At 37.1% G+C, this 20,600-nt stretch overlaps 1 protein-coding gene across 2 annotated transcripts in view; it reads right to left on the bottom strand.

The window, feature by feature from the left end:
• Nucleotides 1–20,600, bottom strand: part of Prp5 (pre-mRNA processing factor 5) — an 82,566-nt gene that overhangs the window by 54,925 nt on the left and 7,041 nt on the right. Inside the window, exons 3-7 of one of the 2 annotated variants that reach the window (XM_083138107.1) lie at nt 16,685–16,816; nt 10,056–10,212; nt 6,294–6,423; nt 2,127–2,257; nt 459–632 (exon numbers count right to left, since the gene is read on the bottom strand). In XM_083138107.1, the coding sequence (XP_082994233.1) occupies nt 459–632; nt 2,127–2,257; nt 6,294–6,423; nt 10,056–10,212; nt 16,685–16,816 (724 nt within the window). Of the gene's footprint in view, nt 1–458; nt 633–2,126; nt 2,258–6,293; nt 6,424–10,055; nt 10,228–16,684; nt 16,817–20,600 lie in introns of both variants that reach the window. The other variant, XM_083138106.1, reaches the window with a different exon arrangement.

Below are 20,600 nucleotides of genomic sequence, written 5' to 3' on the forward strand. Positions count from 1 at the left end.
TGCTACTTCAGGAAAAGTGAAATTTATTTACATTTCTAAAATGCTGGAATGTATGAAAAACACTGGATTCTCTCTGGCTCTTACAGGTCATTAGGAACCTTGGTAATATTTGAAGAGAACATCTATAAGCAAAGTATATATTTAAAAAAAAGTGCTTCAAACATTAACATGCAAAACAATAAATACAAGATAACTTATGATTTGGCACACACAGCATACATACTTTTTAGAAATTTCAGCAAAAAATGCACTTGCAACCAGGACTTGAACCCAGATCTTTGAAATACTGTGCCACTGCTGAAGTGAAGCTAAAAATCATGAAAACTAAGGCTGAGTTCAATTTTTTATAACAATGGCATTGTATGTCAGAGACCTGGTTAAGCTTGCATTTTCGCTTAAATTTCTACGAAATAAAAGAGAGAGCTTGCTACGTATGATAAGAGTACAATGAAACTGACCTCTAGTCCATCTTGATTCTGCTCAATGAGTTCTCCTTTCTTCTTGTCGTCCTTCTTCTTGGCCACTCCAGTTACGATTACCACCCCAGACGTAGCAGCAGTACCTTGCTTCACGGCAGAAGCCTTCTTTCCCCCACCAAGCTTGGTTACTTTCCTCACCTCTTCTTGAACTCCCTGCAAGCAAGAAATACAGTTAGGTGCAGACAACCATCAAAAGTGAGTAAACAAATGCCTGTGAGAAATTCTACTGGCTGATTCCAATGGGACCTGTTCTGCAGCAGTCTTTGGAAAATTACTTTTTTAAAAGTAATGTAGTTGAACTTACTTTGTTCAAAATTAGGATTTAGTGCTACAACTGTTGCTGGTCATGGGCTTTGATCTACTAGGTGGTATGGGTGATTTTGATTTGTTGACATTATTTATTTTGATTCTCTAGAATAAATACCAATTAATAATACATACAATTGAATAAATGCTACAGCTGTTTCTATAATAATTAATAGAATTTGTGATGAAAAGAATATTGAAAGTCCAATAATTTCTAATATTGTTCCTGTATTTCCAATTATTGATAGTATTAAGTGTCCATCTATTATATTTGCTGCTAGTTGCACAGATTAGGATGAATTAAGTTTCTAATTATTTCAATACATACTATAACTGGTATTAAGAGTGCAGGGGGAGATTAGCTTATTAAACAGAGTTATTGGGTGGTTATTTTAGTTCTTTAGGGGTTGTACTTATTAAACATAATTTAATTGCTGATACTTTTCCAAGGTCCTGGTGTCTCGTGGAAATCTGAATAACCTGCAAATTATTTTTTCGCAAGAAAATTGTCAGGATAAATGGATCTTGTTTAAAATGATTATCTCATGAGAATTTATGTATAATTTAAAGCAAAACTCTGGTATATTGCTATACAATAGTTACAATTAGGGCTGAGCCAATAGCAGTGCTGATGTATCGGTACTGGCCTATCTCAGTGGTATCAGCATCGGAAAGGATTGGTTGTATTTTATTAACCAATACCATCTCATACTTCTCCAGCATTGTGATTGTTCACAGGGTCCACAAAAATGCAACGAGACACTTTTCTGGAGTATAATTGTCCTGGAAGTTACGCAAAATTCAGTTTGCATTGATTTTTTTACCAATATTATGTGAAAAAAACTGTATTTTGTTATTGTGTAAGAGGTATTTTTATATTTTGATGTAATTCTTGAATATTTTAAAGCAAACTCTCGAAAACTGATGAAGGGGAATAACCACCCAATAATAATAATCAACATTTTTAACAAATTTTAATTGTTACAAATTTCAAGCATTGGTATTGGTGGGAATCAGTAAAAGTATCTCTATCAGAAAATTCGTAAATGTTCTGAAATACTTTGAATTGTTACAATTCTGGCATCAGTGGGAATAAGGAGTATATGGGGGGTGGGGGAGAATATTAGTGTCAGTGTCTAATCAGTTTAGTAGAGCCTTCCCAATGGCATAGTGGTAACGTCGTTGTCTTGTAATCAAGGGGTCCAAGGTTCAATATACGGTGGAGGCATAATACTGGTTCGGATCGCACTTTAAACTGTAGGTCCACTTCATATTAACCTTCTGTGCTTAAAGTGGACTTTAAAATGAAATCAAAATCGATCAGTTTAGTGATGTTCTTACCATCATAAATGCATCCAAAGGGTCCACCTCTTCTGCTTCTTCTCCATCATTTTCCTTATTGTCCTGCTTCTCTTCTTCTTCATCACTGTCATCTTCCAAAGTCCACTTCTTTGTTGGTAATGGAAGGTTTGCTGCAAAATGAAAAAGAGGCATTGTAAATTAGATTACTGCAAGTTAAAGGCATTTTCCCTGATATCTCCACACAAAAAATGAAATTCAATGCATAATAATAATAATAAAAGAGTGACATGTTAGTAACAAGAAGAAACACAAGAACAAGACATGGAAAAGAAGAGCTTAGGGTAAATTCTTAATGAGTACGACAGAGAAGAGCAGACGAGACAGAATAACGAATCAGGAGATTCAACAGTGGAAAGGGTGGTAAAGTTCCCCATGAACTTTTGCACTATGCCATGGGAAATGAGTTAATATGAAAATTTTGCCCATACCAATAAGGCACCAAACATAAAATTTATTGATATCAATTGATATTCTACTGATAAAATATCTTCAAAGAACATGAATGGTTCATTCATCTTTTTAATTAAACTACAGTCCCTACCAAAAGTTTAAGACCACCAACTTTTTTCATATAAATGAATCCTGACCAAAAGTTTTTGGTACAAATATGGAGTGAAATTGTATGGAAGTAATATAGTGTGTGAGGCATATAGTGCCGAAAAAATATTGGTATACGTGTTGTAGTTCTTGAGATACATAAGTGGAAAATCAAATTTCTTAACTGAAAAATCCAGTACTTTGAAGTATGTGTATACACGTAACCGACGTCGTTATGACAGTACTGTGGAGCACGAACGAAGCTTTTGGCACCAAAAAAACAACTTTTGTTTTATATTTTTTATCTAAAATTCGCAAAATAAAAAAAATACAGTGAAAACTGAGTGGTCTTCAGATAACAATATCTTCCTCAGTGACTGCGCTGGGGTGAACAAATTTTATCAGTCATTAGTTGAAACGTGTGTCAATAGATGGTGCAGAAAGAATATCACGAGTAGCAGCATTGTGCAAGTCCAAACCTGTTTTCGTTATGCTTGATAATAAACAGCCTGTTTGAATCGCAAACTATGGGATAATGGGGGGAAAATCTGTGGCCGTGAAATGGCAAATCATTGGTATGTATACATACAATAGGTCTCATAGAGAAATTGCAGTCGCATTCAATGTGAGTAAAACCTACGAGGGAACACTATAAACAAATTCAAGCAGCAATGTACAGTGGTTGATAAACCACGCTGCGGCCACCCCAGGGTAACGCTTGTACGTGAGGACCGGATTATCGCGAGAGTGGCAAAGAATAACCTTAAAGCCATTCTTCCAGCGATAATGAGGGAATTTGAAGATTCCACTAATAAAAGGGTCTCAAAGATGACCATTTCGCATTGTATGGGGGAATGTGGACTTGCATCTTACGCTCCTCTCAACAAGTCATTGCTCAACAATGTACATAAGAGAAATTGTGTGAAGTGGTGCAAAAATAAAAGAAACTGGTCCATGGAATATTGGGGTAAGGTCCTTTTCAGTGATGAATCGAGATTCGTGCTGTACAGCTCCTGAAAAGTGAGAGTTCGGAGGACAGCAACTGAGAAACTTCTCCCTGAATGCCTTGTGCAAGCTGTTCAGGGTGGGGGTCAATCAGTCATGATCTGGGGATGCATGTCTGCTGCAGGGACTTGGATTTTGAGATTCATTCCTGGCTTCATGGATTCACGAGAATACATCGAAACAATGAAAGATAACATGCTCCCGTTTGCCCAGAAGCTTCACAACGGGTACTTCACAACTTGCCACACGTCAGCAGCAACAATGGCTTGGATTCAAGCAAGGGAAATCCCATTGTTGCCTTGGCCAGCACGAAGTACGGAACTGAATCCTATAGAAAACCTATGGAATACCATTGGTCTTCATGTAGCCAGACGGCAGCCAAGGAATGTCCAGGAACTTTGAGAACAGATCTTCGAAGTATGGAATGAGATTACGCCCCAAGAATGCCAGAAATTGGTCCGCAGCATGAGAAAACGTGTGCAAATGTGCTTGAAAGTTAAAGGTTGACTATTAAAATTTTACACTTAATTCATCTAATTTCAGGAGAAATGTTTGTTTCCAAGTATATTTTCAAATTTCAGATTTAATGATTTTACAAATTGTACCTTTAGTTGCATCTATTAGTTATAAGTGCATTAATATACCCTTACACTTTCTTGATCTTGATGTACCTTTCAATAACATTAGTACATAATAATTCCAATTTTGTATTAAAGTGTTTATTTCATGAAAAGCACTCGCATATGTACTTTTTCTATTTGTCTATGTGGTCTTAAACTTTTGGTAGGGACTGTATGTATCCAGGAAGCAAAACTGTGTTCAGTTTTAAGAAAAAGTAACTGTGCATTTGGACATTTTACTTATAAAATCAGACAGCCTTGGGCATAACTTTGTGGCTTTCCTGCAATGTTAACCCGTAACTGGCATGGTGCCCAGACCAACAACTTGAATTCGCTATTTCCATAAGTTATCGAAACAGTAGTGAACTTTTTCACAAATTATCATTTATTTTGGACCTTCCTTATGGAATTATGATAAACTTTTGTCCACTATTTCTGTTATTGTAGTTTTTATTACTCTATTTATCTGACGCTACAAAAATCTGTCCGTGTTTTTAAACGGCCCTGTGAATATATTTTGATGTGACTGTAAGCTACAAAAAATCATTTAGTTGTTCAATTATCACAGAACATACATGTAATTATCCAAAGAAAAGAAAATCACATATAAAAATTCAAACAAAAAAAATTCTGCACAATGTCAAAATGATTGATTGATTTGTTTATTTTACTTTGCTTCTTGTGTCACTTTGGCTAATTTATGAAGATGGGGATGAGTGGTGATATGATGAAATTGATGAATGGACACTCACAAACATCCAGGCCAGGATTCCAACACGGGACCCCTGGAGTCGTAGAGTGATGTAACGTCAAAATGGGAGATAAAAACTTCATTATCACTTTTATCAGACTCCAGATCTGATAATTCAATTCCGCTTCCAACTTATTCAATCGCTTCAAGGATGTTTTCACTAAAAAAAAATGGATTGTCTACTCTGATTCTCGCACCAGGTTCATTGGCGAAAGACTTACGCAAATGGCGTCACGTGGTCCGTGGGATCCACGAGTGTCTATTGCTCTGACACTAAAACACAGTTAGCGAAGTGGTGCCGGCAGGTTACGTGATAATGAAAAATATGAAGCTACTGAAATGGAGAGGAAAACACATGTTATTGCTTCCGAGAGTGAGAGCGTTGTTCTAGGCTGCAGGTCCCAGGGACCATGCCACGCGAGTTACGGGTTAAGTCACATGAACACTGTTGTTGATGCATTTCTGTCATCAGCTTCACTACAAGACTAAACAGAACATCTTTAGAATGAAAGCAGGGGGACAAGTCATAACATGAGTGTACTATTGACTATATCAAACAGGGTTGCAGCAAGATTTGTCATGGTTGGTTTTTTTCACCCCCCCCCCCCCCCCCCCCAATATCATCTGTTGCTGTAGCAAGATATGCCTCTTACCATATAGGACATACAAATTATACATGTACATAAATAAAAATAAAAATAATAATAAATTATATACCAATTGAAAGACAAAACTCTTAATTTTCTTTTGTTTGATTTGGGGGGGTGTTTCATCTGTTGTGAAAACAGCCAAAGAGGTGCATAAAGCATTTTGCATTCTTTAGTTTTCTTCCCAGCCAGTTAATTGTAAGTGTTTGCAAAGAGATTTCCATGCCAAGGATCACGTGCATGTACCACCCCTATCACCGGACCTTGATGATCCATAACACCAAATCACTGCCGCAATTTGAACAGTCGCTCCAAATATGCTGTGTTGGGTATGGTCTACAGGCTAGATGTGGGTTGTATGAGGGCTGCAAAGAAATCTCAAAATTTTGTCTTTCACTTTGTGTATCACACAATACATGTAATTGAACCGTTTAATTATACCAAATCTTAAAATTCTTTCATGGAGTCTGTAATTACCCTGTACTTCTGTTGACGCTCTTGCATTCTTTCGAGCAACTGAATACTAAACATTTTTTATACATACTATGATTCCAGTGATAGAACAAAAAAAAATGAAAATACATACCTAATAGCAGACCCTTTTCTGCTTCTTTCTTCGCTTGTTCCAACTCCTTCTTCTTTCTTTCAGCTCTCCATCTTTCTATTCGTTCTCTTCTCTTCTGCATTTCCAACTCCAACCTCTTCTGTTCTTCTTCCTACAAGATACATACAACAATCAAAATTATATGATATAGTAATAGTCTTATTTTTCATCACTTTTCTGCCTCTTTAGGCGGGACAGACATTTTTTTGGTATGATTGGGATGGGATCGGGGCAGAATTTTTATTTCAATCCTGTTGTTCAAAATGGGAAAAATTCACAATTTTCCGACCAACTCATGAAAATTATTAGGGTGGATAATGTTCAAAATTTCTCGACACTGTGGAAATCCCAAATTGTGTCAACACTTACAATGTAGAAAACATTAATTAATCACTTTTAAAAATGATCATTTGGAATTTCCTGAGAATTTTTTTTCCTAATACTGGTAATGCATTATCTCCATTGCTCTTTAATTTTGCCTTAGAATATGCTCTTAGGAAGGCAAAAGAAACTAACGAAGGACTAAAATTAAACGGTGTGAGTCAGTTGTTAGCATATGCAGATGATGTAGACTTATTAGGGGATGATATAAATACAATGAAGAATAATGCTAAAATATTTTTCAAAGCAGCTAAAGAGATAGGTTTGGAAGTTAGCAAATAGAAAACTACAGGCCGAAACCAAGTGTTAGGTAATAATCAAAATCTAATTATTGATAACAACTGGTTTGAACCAGTTTCCAAATTCAAGTACACCGGAGTAATACTAACAAATGAAAATGATATTAAATAGGAAATTAAAAGTAGACTAATTCAAGAAATGCATGTTACTTTTCTCTTCATAAACTTTTGTCATCTCGTTTAATATCTAAGAAACTAAAAGTTAAAATATACAAAACAGTAATTTTGCCTGTATTATTATATGGATGTGAAACTTGGTCCCTTACATTGAAAGAGGAACATAAATTGAGAGTATTTGAAAATAAGATCCTAAGGAAAATATTTGGACCTAAATGGGTTGAGGAGACAGGTGAGTGGAGAAGGTTACATAATTTAGAAGTACATAATTTGTATTCATGTCCGTATATTATTAGAATGATTAAATCAAGAAGACTTAGGTGGGCAGGCCATGTGGCACGAATGGGAGAGGAAAGAAGAGTTTACAGAATTCTTGTTGGGAAACCTGATGGTAAGAGACCTGTAGGAAGGCCAAGATGAAGATGGAGGGATGACGTTGAGATGGACCTAAAGGAAATCGGTAGGGATGGAAAAGAGTATATAGATCTTGCTCAGGTTAGGAACAGATGTAAGGCTTGTGTTTTGCTGCAGCCATGAACCTTGGGGTTTAAGAAGGCTAGAGAGTTAGTTAGTTAATACTGGTACAGACTTTTCAGGATCCTGCACACACCTCATGATCAGATGAAACTGGTGAAGGGTCATGCCCAGTCCAGAACTTAAACCTGGAACTTGCAGTGCTGAGATGACAACTGTATTTACTACTCACTGTGGTCAGTCAGTGAAGTGACTCTACTTGATACTGTGTTACAAAAAGAACTGTAATATGGAAACTACTGATCAACTGATCATTGACGAAATCATGACTTTGAACCAATATAGTCAAGCTGAAAACAAAAAGGTAGTACCATAACCCCAAAATAATTCTAACAAAAAGTTTCACAGCATTTTCCTTATCTACTTGGTATTCCAAGGGACTACAAAAACGTCTAAAAAATCTGGCCATCGGAAGTATGTTAAAAGTGGAGAGAGTCCCAAAATGGCCACCTAAGCTCTTTACCAGAAATTTGCTTGTATCTTCCAATTTGTTAGGTGTAGAACAACACTTCTTGTGTTTAAAGTGAGGTTTTATGCAAATAGTTGTGTGGCTTAACCTAATAAATAAGCATGAAAAACTTAAAATCCTTTCTGTACTTTTATAGTGATAACTAACTAACTCTCTAGCCTTCTTAAACCCGAAGGTTCATGGCTGCAGCAACACAGGCCTTCCATCTGTCCCTATCTTGAGCAAGATCTATATACTCTTTTCCATCCCTACCGATTTCCCTTAGGTCCATCTCAACGTTGTCCCTCCATCTTCGTCTTGGCCTTCCTACAGGTCTCTTACCATCAGGTTTCCCAACAAGAATCCTGTAAACTCCTCTTTCCTCTCCCATTCGTGCCGCATGACCTGCCCACCTAAGTCTTCTTGATTTCATTATTCTAATAATATCTGGACATGAATACAAATTATGTAGTTCTTAATTATGTAGTTCTAAATTATGTAACCTTCTCCACTCACCTGTCTCCTCATCCCTTTTAGGTCCAAAGATATTCCTAAGGATCCTATTTTCAAATACTCTCAATTTATGTTCCTCTTTCAATGTAAGGGACCAAGTTTCACACCCATATAATACTACAGGCAAAATTACTGTTTTGTATATTTTAACTTTTAGTTTCTTAGATATTAAACGAGAAGACAAAAGTTTATGAAGAGAGAAGTAACATGCATTTCCTGAATTAAGTCTACTTTTTATTTCGTCTTTAATATAATTTTCATTTGTTAATATTACTCCTAAGTATTTGAATTTGGAAACTGTTTCAAACGAGTTGTTATCAATAATTAGATTTTGATTATTACCTAACACTTGGTTTCGGCCTGTAAGCATATATTTAGTTTTCTCTTTGTTAACTTCCAAACCTATCACTTTAGCAGTTTTGAAAAATATTTTAGCATTATTCTTAATTGTATTCACATCATCCCCCAGTAAGTCTACATCATCTGCATATGCTAACAACTGAGTCACACCATTTAATTTTAGTCCTTCGTTAGTTTCTTTTACCTTCCTAACAGCAAATTCTAAGGTTAAATTAAAGAGCAATGGAGATAATGCATCTCCTTGTTTTAACCCATCATGAATTGTAAATTTGTCACACATATTAATACCCACACGAATTTTACTTTCTGTTTCACTGGTGCATATTTTTATCATACTAACAAGCTTCTTAGGTATTCAAAACTCTACTAATATATTATATAATTTATCTCTTTTGACCGAATCATATGCTTTTTTGAAATCAATGAATAGCTGATGGACATTTTGATTATATTCCCACTTTTTTTCAAGTGTCTGTCTGATGTGAAAAATTTGATCTGCAGTTGATCTGTTGCGTTTAAATCCACATTGATAATCACCTATAATTTCATTAGCATATGGGGTTAGTCTTGTTAAAAGAATGTTAGATAATATTTTATATGTTGTTGAGAGTAGAGAAATTCCACGGTAATTATTGCAGTTCATTTTATCACCTTTTTTAAACACAGGAACAATTATGGATTCTTTCCACTGTTGAGGGATTTCTTCTTTATTCCATATTAAACAAATTAATTTATGAATTTGACATATTAATTATACGTTTCCGTAATTACTTGTAAGATATGTACTTCTAATCACAATGTCACATCACTTCAAAACCCAAAAAAGTGAATAAGAATCCAACAAATGCTTGTCTACTCGAACACTGTGGTATAGTGAGGGGAGAGCCCAGGTTTTGATTGGTACATACAGAAGAAGCTTGATTTTCATAGACTTTTTCAGGTCCGAGGTCCTAAACCAGTAAATCAATTTTGTAATAAATTATTGAAATAGGGAAAAAACCTTATAGAGCATAGGTTGACATTAACGTAGGCTTCAATTATGTTTATAGGAATCATAGTTTTAACCTGAGAGCAAAGTTACTGTGCACTTACTTTGTCCAGTTTGGTTGGATCAAAAGGCTCATCCCCTTCTTCCTTCTCCTCCGATATCCTGTCCTTCTTGTCCTTTTCCCTTGACTGCGACCGTGATCTGTCTTTGGTGTCCACGTGCTTTCTGGACCTAGGAGACCTTCCATCTCTGCTGCGACTTCTGAAATGTAAGTTACTACTTACGTAAAAGATAAGATTTGGAATTAGTTAAAGCAAAAAATTGCATTCATGTCTCAAATACAAATCGATTCAGCACTTCAATCAAACCACACACTTCATTCAGGCAAATACCAAAAGTGAACTATCATGAAAATTTTACTTGTGTTAATAAAGTACCATCATAAAATTTCCTTCTAACGAAGTCATATAGTGAAGCAAAAATTAAGTGTAAAGTGGCATGGTAAAGAATGTGGGAGCAAAATAACTATGTATAGTCTGTACCTTTAACTTAAGACACGACAGTGGAACACACAATATCATGTTCTCAGATTTTATATTTTCCTGCATTATACAGGGTGTCTGAAATAGAATTCCAGGGTTTGAAGATTTGCCAATTGTGTGGCATTAGGGACCTTCTCTGTTCAGCATCTTGAAGTGCTGGCATCTAGTGGTGAACACTTGAACTAAATCTTGCAGATGTCACATGAAAGGACACATTACAAGTGACATGGTGCTGCTTCCCTGCACCAGTGAATAAAGGCAGAAACAATTTCCAATGATCTGTTTAGCAGAGTTTGGTCTGAGGTGGAATACCACATTGATGTCTGTTGTGCTGGTGCTGGTGCACACACTGAGTTGCACTAATAAGGAATGAAACTTGAGAAATTATACTTTCATTTTATATGCTGTATATAATTCGGATTCCCAATCTAAAAAAAATAATCAATCTCCAGTTCTTTCTTAGACACCCTGCATGTTCAATCTCCAGTTCTTTCTTAGACACCTTGCATGTTCAATCTTCATGATTACAATAGGGCAAAATTCAATGCAATTTTCCCAGATTTTAAATTTTTTCACCTTGGTCCCAAGAAAAAAACATCAAATCAAGGTCCCACTGCATATACAGGGTGGTTCATATTGTATCTACCAATTTGAGTTGGCAACCCTACCATGATGCACGTGTGTAAGTGTGGCACACCTGCATCCATGGAGAGTTGGGAGTCAGGCAATTTGTATACAATGGAGTGTTCATCCAAACAGGGGCCGGGCACTGCGGTGGAACAATGAAGATCGCGTTGCACCTGTTCCAGAGGCACACAGCATTCTGAGGTGGGTTAGACAGTGGAGAGTCACGGGTAAGATGTGAACCGTCTGCTGCAGTGAAATAAATGCTACTCCACAGGACATGTTGAAACAGTCGTCACGAAAGCCTTCCTGCATTACCTCGAACAGTGCATCCAAGCAGAAGGAGGACTTTTAGAGGACATTATTTTCTAGGTGCACTGATGTCTGTATTGTCTATATTATATGCCTATGTGTATACTTTTATTTCATAACCATATCAGGTTACAACAAGCACTCACCACCTTTCCGTTATCATTTGAAATTGGTAGATACAATATGCACCACCCTGAATTTTAACTTTTTATTTAAAAACAACACAATTCTGTAACCAATTAGGGATATGAACAACCTGATGCTATTTGAAAATAACTAGGGCTGCCGATAACACTGGCATCCGCATTGGTCATCAATATTGACTAACGGTTTTTTTATAACTGCAAAAAGATTGCAAAATGGATAATTTTCATTATATTAGAGACATGATTGTGGGGAGGACTGATAAATTTTGTGATTAAATGAATTTTCTTATGTGAAATTATGAATATTTCAAAGTAAAACTCTGGAAGATTGCTATAATATAGTTCCAATAGAAAAAAAACCTCATTTATCATAAAATTTCATAAATTCTGAACTGCTTCGAATCCTTACAATTTTCTCCGTGATAGTTCTTTTGAATATGAAAAAAAATCATGCTCAAAACAAAACAGTTGCATAAAATTTAAGAAAAAAGCAAAAATCATGCACACAACTGAACAGAACATATAGTAACTGAACATTATAAGGACTGAATAATAACTTGATGGACAAAACAAAGAATTTTGAAATGTATATCTTTGCATTCATGAAAACAGCATTAACAGATCAAAGTTTTCAATTTCATACATGTGTACACTACCAATTTGAGGCCAATTTTATACGAGGGTCCTCCAGAAAAGAAAAGGAACGTTTTGGTGTAAAACACAAATGATGTGTGGAAAAAATTTATGGCACAGAAAATACATACGTTACTCTACTTTTCTACATATTCGCCATACAATTCAAGGCCTTATCATAGCAAGATACCAGTCTGTTGATACCATCATTGTACTCGGTTGCCGCCAATGTATTCAACCATGTAGTGACAGTGACAGTGTGCTCCTCAGTCAGCAGTTGAGGGACCCATCTGGCACAGATTATCTTGTACCAAAGGTGTACTGTAATGATTTTGTGAAGAAGAGATCATAAAATTGCAGGAAAAGATTCATGCAGAATGTCCAACGTTAAATATTGGTCATCCTGAATTGCTTCATTGATCTTTGTCTTCAAGGTCTCTGTAGGTGGTGTGCTGTGTGCTACAGTCAAATGTTCCTTCTTTTCGGAAAGCTTTGTCATGGCTGATGAACTCGGAGATGCTGCCACCACTATAGATCCACCAAGCTTTCTGAAACCTCAGAAAATATGCGAACTACAGACTTCCCCATAACTTTAACTAGCGCCAGTGCTCCCGCGCCAGGGTTTCAGATGGGTTGGTGGATCTATACATGGTTCAATACATTGGCATCAACCAAGTACACTGACGGTATCAACACACTGGTATCACGCTATGATAAGTGCTTGAATGGGTGTGGCGAATATGTGGAGTAGAGTAAGGTATGTACTTTCTGTACCATAAATGTTTTGCACACATCATTGTTGTTTTTTCCTTCTGGATGACCCTCGTACCAGCAAAATTGAAAAATTCATACTGGTCATCCAAAATACTATAATATTATATTATATTTATTTTGTTTTTAAATATCTTATACTTGAAAACAAAGCATACATTTCAAAATTTTCAATGGAACACACAACATGAATGTGATGGGTGAGCTCAGTGAGTGTGTTTTCAAAACTGTGGACAATATACATTACACAATCCATATTATTAAAAATAGCAGTCAACTGTTATTCATACAATCTTAAGAATGTGACATTTTACGAGGGGCGATCAGGTTGCTCTGACCCTAACATAGAAAGAGCGGCAATAGCGTTTCAATTTTTTTAAAATTTTTCAACATACTCCCCTACAACTACAATGCACTTTTCCCATCGGTGCTCCAACGCCTCGATACCTTGCAAAAAAAATCTTCTGACTGGTTATTCCAACCGTGAGTCCACAGCCCTTACCACCTCAGAATCATCAGAAAATTTTTGCCCACGAATGTCATTCTTCAAATGTTTGAACAAATGGAAATCACTGGGGGCCAAATCTGGGGAATAGGGAGGGTGGGGCAACAATTCGAACGATGCATCTGTGATAGCAGCCCTCGCAATGTATGAGGTGTGGACAGGTGCATTGTCCTGGTAAAGGAGCACACCACGGGTCAACATCCCACGCCTCTTTTTCTTGATGGAATCACGTAATTTCTTGATTAGGTTACTGTAGTATGTGCCAGTGATGGTTTGGCCTCTTTGTAGATAGTCCACAAGAAGGACACCCTTGCAGTACCAGAAAATTGAGGCCATCACCTTCTTGGCTGACGTTTGCACCTTGAACTTCTTCATTGGTGGAGAATGTGGGTGTTTCCACTCCATGCTTTGTGATTTTGTTTCTGGGTCGAAGTGATGTACCCATGTTTCATCCATAGTTACAAATCGGGCAAGGAAATAGTCTATATCAGCACGAAAGTTGTCAAGAAATTCTTGACTGATGAACACTCGGGTGTGCTTGTGATCTGGGGTGAGGTTTCGAGGCACCCATCTTGCAGCATTTTTTTTCATTTTCAATTCCTGGGTAATTATGTTTTGCACAACACCATATGACAGGCCACACATCTCAGCAACATGACGGAGAGTGACTCGACGATCCTTCAGCACGATATCGTGGACTTTGTTAATGTTTTCGGTTGTCATGACGGTTTTTGGTGCTCCAACTGCATGTTCATCCTCACACGACTCTCTCCGACAATTAAACTCACGACACCATCTCTTCACCATACTGTATGAAGAAGCAGTGTACCCTAGTGTATCCACCAAATCCTCATGAAATTTGGATACCGTCCACTTCTTCTTCACAAAATATTTGATCACCGCTCTCACCTCAGATTTCTCCATTGTGCGACTTTGACACAACTTCATACAGTTTAACCCCTGTAAAAAGAAAACTGTACGCCACTCAGACTTGCAATTCGGAATGAAAGCATATAAAGGATCACTAAACAATAACAAAATAAAAAATCAATCATAATGTCATTCCTTCTATGTTAGGGTCGGAGCAACTTGATCGCCCCTCGTATGTGTGAAAACATTCCATATTTTTCTCTTGCAATAGTTAAGTAATTACTATTCATATATTGTCATTTTCAGGTGTGATGGTGATAATTATACAAAATATGCACTATTCCTTTTTTAAAACACGTGCTGTGCACTCCTGAGCAAACTTTAAAATGTTTAACTCAATTGTTGATATAATGAGCCCTTACCTGAGTGGTATTACATACATATCAATGCTTCAGAAAATTTATTTGAATCCCCTTCTCTAAAACACATACAAGAGGAAGTTAGTAAATAGGCCTCAAACTGCTATGGGATAGCTGAAAATAGTACTGAGTAGTTTCTAAAGGTGTCATCGGGTGGCACATAAAAGCCAAAGCCTAATTTTGAACCCTACATGACTTTTGTAAAAATGAACAGATACCAGGGCATCTTCAGCATTTAAAAAAATATTCCATTAACATTCATCATCCGGAGCCTCGCACACCTGTATTCAAGTCAAAGCCATTGCATTTTCCAGCGTGCGCTATTCAAACTTGCCGCCAAAAAAAAAAAAATAATAATAATAATAAAAAAAAACGTAACTCGAGAACTAATTGTGGTAGAGATATGAAATTGGTTTTGTTTTCTTTCTTAAAGACAGGGCTTTAGCTGAGGTAAAATGTATACATTGTGTCTCCCAATAATTACTGTTAAAGAAAGAAGAAGAACAAAGTACAATCTTTTTTGAAAGAAATGAACCGAAGTGAATGAAAAATGTAGTGTGTAGTGGTGGTACATTCCTAAAACCGAGGAAAGTTTCATTGAAATGAGACTGATACTTCTAGAGTAAAAAATAACAACATTAAATAAAGAGGTAGTTTTGCCAGTTTTGGGACAATGTCCGAAATTTCGCTCCTAGCGTCAGCCATACAGACACTGGATGGACAAAATTTGGAGGGTAGCACAACAAAAGACCACTCTATGAGGATATGTAATGCACATGCTGCAGTTTTTAAAATAAAAAAAACGGAAACTATGGGGTTTGGAAATTTTGTATACTTACAAAAAATTTTGAACTTTGTACCTTTGCCTCCGCTCCTCCCCCCCACGACCTTTAATTGTCACGTTACTTAAAATGTTGCTTTTTACTCATTCCTACATTTAGAATTTAAATTGTTCAAAAAGATGCAGTGGTTGAGAAATTACAGCCTTTTACCTTCAATTTATCCCATAGTAACAAAAGAGAAACGAAGGGTTTTTTCAAACAGCAGTTGTTAATATTAGTAACAACAGATGTGTTGTTTTGCATTTTGAATATATAATACTTTTAGATGTAAACTATTGAACAAAAAAGGTAAAAGGTAAAGTGCTCCCCTGTGCATAGCACCATGCCATGAAGGCATATAGGGGGTGTGGGGGGTAACGCCCCACACTTTCTTGATCCGGTCGCAAGTGGGGGTGATGTCATCAGCATCACGCCCCTGACCGCCTTTACCCCCCAGGGTTTCACCCAGGTACCCATGTTATTCGACGATGGGTGGGCGCCGGGGCCGCTTCCATCGTTAGAAAAGTTCCCGGATTTGAACCGGCTGGGGATCGAACCCGGGAACTTAAGCATGGTAGTCAGACACTTTACCGACTGAGCCACCGTGGCCTCTGAACTGAAACACAGTGTATAGTTTTCAAGAAATGGCACGTTAATCACTGCTGTGTGTTAAAACGTGGTTGGGGCAAATTTTGACAATTGGGCCTTTGCCCCTGTCCCCCCCTTGAATCCTTAATTGTTGGACGTTGCATAGAATGTTGCTTTTTACTCATCTTGCTTGCAGAATTTAAATTTTTCAAAAAGATGCAGTAGTTTACAAGGTATAGCCATTTTTATAAATCTATTCCATAATAAAATGGGGTAATGAAGGGAAAATAAGTACATTTTCAAACTTTACTTGTTAGTATTTGTAACAATGGATATATTGTTTTCTAATTTGAGTATGTCATACCTCCACATGTACACTAAGGATCAAAAAAGAGAACATTGAATTTATCATGAAGTTTTCAAGAAAAGGCACGTTAATTGCTGCCACGCACTGCTGGTCGAAATATCGACCATCTGACCACTAAAGATTAAGCACACTCACCGTCTTCTATCCCTGCTACGCGACCTTCTGTGTCTTTCCCTTTCTGCAAATTCTCTCTCTCGTTCACGAGATCTTTCTCTTTCTCTGTCTCTTGATCTGCTCCTTCTGTAGTGTTGTCGGTTTTTTGTAATCCTGGAAGTATAAGAAAGGCAACACATAAGAAGCATCCATGTTTCAATTCCACACTTGTATTCACATAAACTTACTGGAACTATGTCGTTTTTTTTTGGCATGTAATACAGTACTCAAAAAAATTGAAAACACGATACATATCACACATATTCCTGATGGCAATTCTTTGATCCTGTCCTGCAGAATTCATTGCATGCCATGGCCAGATTATTTACCTGACCACAATTGCATCGAAAATACATGGGCACTCCTAAAGACATCTATCGCCAATCATCTGACCCCCCACAGGCCCTCCAAGAGCTCACAGAGGAATGGGACCAGATTGCTTAGGATACACTGGACCACCAGGTGTAAAATATGCCACGGTGCTTAAAGAGGTGCCCACGTGTTCGGGGATTGAACATTGGCTCCTGAGGACGAGGCACGACTGCATCAGTGATGGCCATAGGGATTACTGACACTCATTGTGCACCTTAATTGTTTAGTTCGCTTTGTAACAGTATACTGTATACTTTTCTTCTCTTGTTTCACATGCCTGCCACCGTGGTGGAGAGGTTAGCACATCGCACTACGATGCCAGGGGTGCCGGGTTCGAATCCTGGCTTGAGCATGGATGTTTGTGAGTGTCCATTCATCAATTTCATCACATCACTCATCCCCATCTTCGCAAATTCGCCAAAAGTGGTACAAAAGGCGAAGTAAAATAAAGCAAATCAATCAATCAATCTTGTTTCACATAAAACACTATGCTTTTGCTTTCAAATAAAGGTTTGTTTCTGCCTCATTTCCTGGCATATCACATTTTCTTCAAGACTTATATAACATTCCATTTGAAATATCAAATTATGCAACATTTTTTTGAGCACTGTATATTGATTAAGTTGGTGTTTTAAGTCCACTTTATGCACAGTAAGGCTAATTGCGACTGGACCTACAGTTTCAAGTGGGATCCGAACCAGTATGTGCCTCCACCGGAGCACTGTATATGATACTCTTGCTTTCAATATTGTAATTTCACATATTAGTTTGCCTTTTCTATTTTTTAAAGCACTAAGAAAAGCTTATTTTGTTACATGGCAGGGGCTAGGGAACAGGGGGGGGGAGTCTTGGGAATCAGCATTCCATCAAAAATGGAACTATTGGTTGCTAATGCATATCTGAAGAAAGTATATTCTTCTGTCTACTTTGAAGAACTATACAAAGTTAAAACGTCCTATGAAGACAATTATGCTATACTTGAGCATGTGGCCTAGTAAATTTGTTTTTTTTAAAAGTCGATGGCTCAATCCTAACAATTTTACTTGTAAATAGCTTACTAATTTTCTTCTAACTTTATGTGTTAACTAATTTGTAATTGGAAATTAATATTAATGAATAAATTATGGCATAGTCTAAGTGCTGTAGCACCCAGATTTTTATTTCAATCAATCAACCAGGAAGTATTAGTTCGATTATGTTGAGGTTTTTTGAGATAACATACACAGTGTGTTCCATAATTTTCCTGACTAGGATACTAGGATGAGAAAACAGGAACCTCACACACAATGACACTCTTGGGTGTATATTATTCAAAATATATTCCTTGTGCTTCAATACACTGAATGCAAAGCTCATACAGTTTGTCGAAACACTTCTGGAAGGCTTCACCAGAATGAGATACTCGATCGAAACTCTTTCAACTGAGTTCCTTTCAGCTGCAATTTCAGTTTCGGTAAAAGGAAGTAGTCAGAGGGAGACAGATCAGGAGAATAGGTGGGTTGATCAAGTAGACCAATCCCCTTGCATACCAAAAACTGATGGGACAACCAGAGACCGTTGACTTGGTACACTGTCAATCAAAATGGATCATGTGCCCTGTTGTCGGTATTGTGGGTGTACCCGTCGAATTCATGTCCACAGACACTTCAACACCTCAAGGTAGAAGAATAAAAGTTCCCTTAACATGTAAACTTCAAAAAGTTTGGCCATCCCAAGTTATGCCTATGCATATTCCTCCCACATTGGTCAAGAAATAATATGAACTAAAGTGTAAAATGAAATTTTAAATAGGAATTTTTGAGTTTTTTGTCCTCTGGCACTTTCCGTACTGTTATTTATCTGGGACACTGATTAATTCTCTGGCAAAATACATGTTTAAAAACTTCATTACAACAAATGTCATATATTGGCTTGGTATCGTTCCATAGTATGATGTTCCAGAATTATATTTAAATATTTATATTAATTTGAAATTGCTGAAAAAAATAAAAATGTTGCTACTGGCAAGAAGCAGTGAGATGTGAAACTTCAGAAAAGAAGTGTTTTGATTTCTAAATACAGCACAAATAAATAAATATAGTTTAAGGTACACTTTCATGAATTACACACCAATGATACAATGCTGTATACTTTGAATGTGGCTATTAGGATTTTTTTTTCTTATAATAGATACATTTTCAAATATAACAGGATTTTTGTGATTTTTACTTCCCACAATAACACCAAAATGTAATTTTATGTTCCTAATTTGAGATTACAATGTAGTTTTTGTACTGAAATTTTGATCTTATATTTACCACAAACATGTACCTACCACAAAGGAAGTATTGTTAAACCTCGAGGGGTGACTTACAAGTTTTAAGCCTAACACAGAAAATCACAGCTAGGGTAACCAAATGACATTTTTGATAATGTACCACTCTGCATTAGTATCATGATCCATATTCATGTTTCTAAAGTTTCTCAATTTTTTGTTGGAGGCTCTTGAAGTGGTTTGTTGAAAATGGAGTGGTGATCAAATACCTTCATCTCAAAGGGATGTCACCATCAGAAATCCACCAAGATATGCTCAATATTTTACATGACAATGCCACAGTCAAACGCTGGGTACAAAAATTCAAGCATGGCATGGAGAATGTTGAAAATACGTGGAGGGCCAGGAGACCAGCACCTGCCACCACCTAAGAAAACACTGACCTTGTTCTGGTCATGATCATGCAAGATCGCAGATTGTCAACACGTCAAGTAGCAGACAGATTAGGCATCTCACAGAAGAGAGTCGATTACATTTTGAAGAAAGAGATTGGCTTCTCAAAAGTTTCTGCTTGATAGGTCCGACGTCTTCTGAGTACTGAGCAGAAGCGCACCGGTACAATATGTCAAGGGACAATTTGGAACTGTTTGAAGCAGATTCGAGCAATTTTCTTTCTCAATTCAATACTATAGATGAGTGATGGATCCACCACTATCAGCTGGAAAGAAAAGAACGATCCAAGCAACGGAAGCATGCATCATGTGTCACACCGAAGATCACGGTCAAACCATTAGCCAGGGAAGCTGATGTTACTTCTTTTGTGATTCCCGAGGTGGTGTCACACCATCACTGTATTACTCTATCTTTCTGAAATGTATTAGGGTGCAAATCTGAGAAAAGAGGTCAGGCATGCTGACCAGAGCAGTTTTCCACCAGGACAATGCTCCTCGACACACCTTAGAGATTGACATGGTAAGAATCAATGTATGCGGGTTCGAGATCCCCCCCCCTAATCACCAGACTTGACCCAATCAGACGTCCATCTCTTTCTAAGCATGAAATAAGCTTTTGATGGCCAACGTCCTGCCAAAGATTATGCTATCATTGAATCAGTTGAGAAGTTCTTACGGTCCTAACATGGACTTTCCTTTCCAATGGGATAAAGGGACTTCAACACCCCTGGACCAAGCATGTTGCCTTGAGGGGCAAGATAATGTTGAAAAATAAAAGCATTACCATATCTGTATCTTCTTTGGTTTTCTTGAAACTCGA

This window comes from Lepisma saccharinum, chromosome 16 (genome assembly GCF_977018435.1).
Source record: "Lepisma saccharinum chromosome 16, izLepSacc3.1, whole genome shotgun sequence".
In the NCBI taxonomy this organism is placed as follows: Eukaryota; Metazoa; Arthropoda; class Insecta; order Zygentoma; family Lepismatidae; genus Lepisma; species Lepisma saccharinum.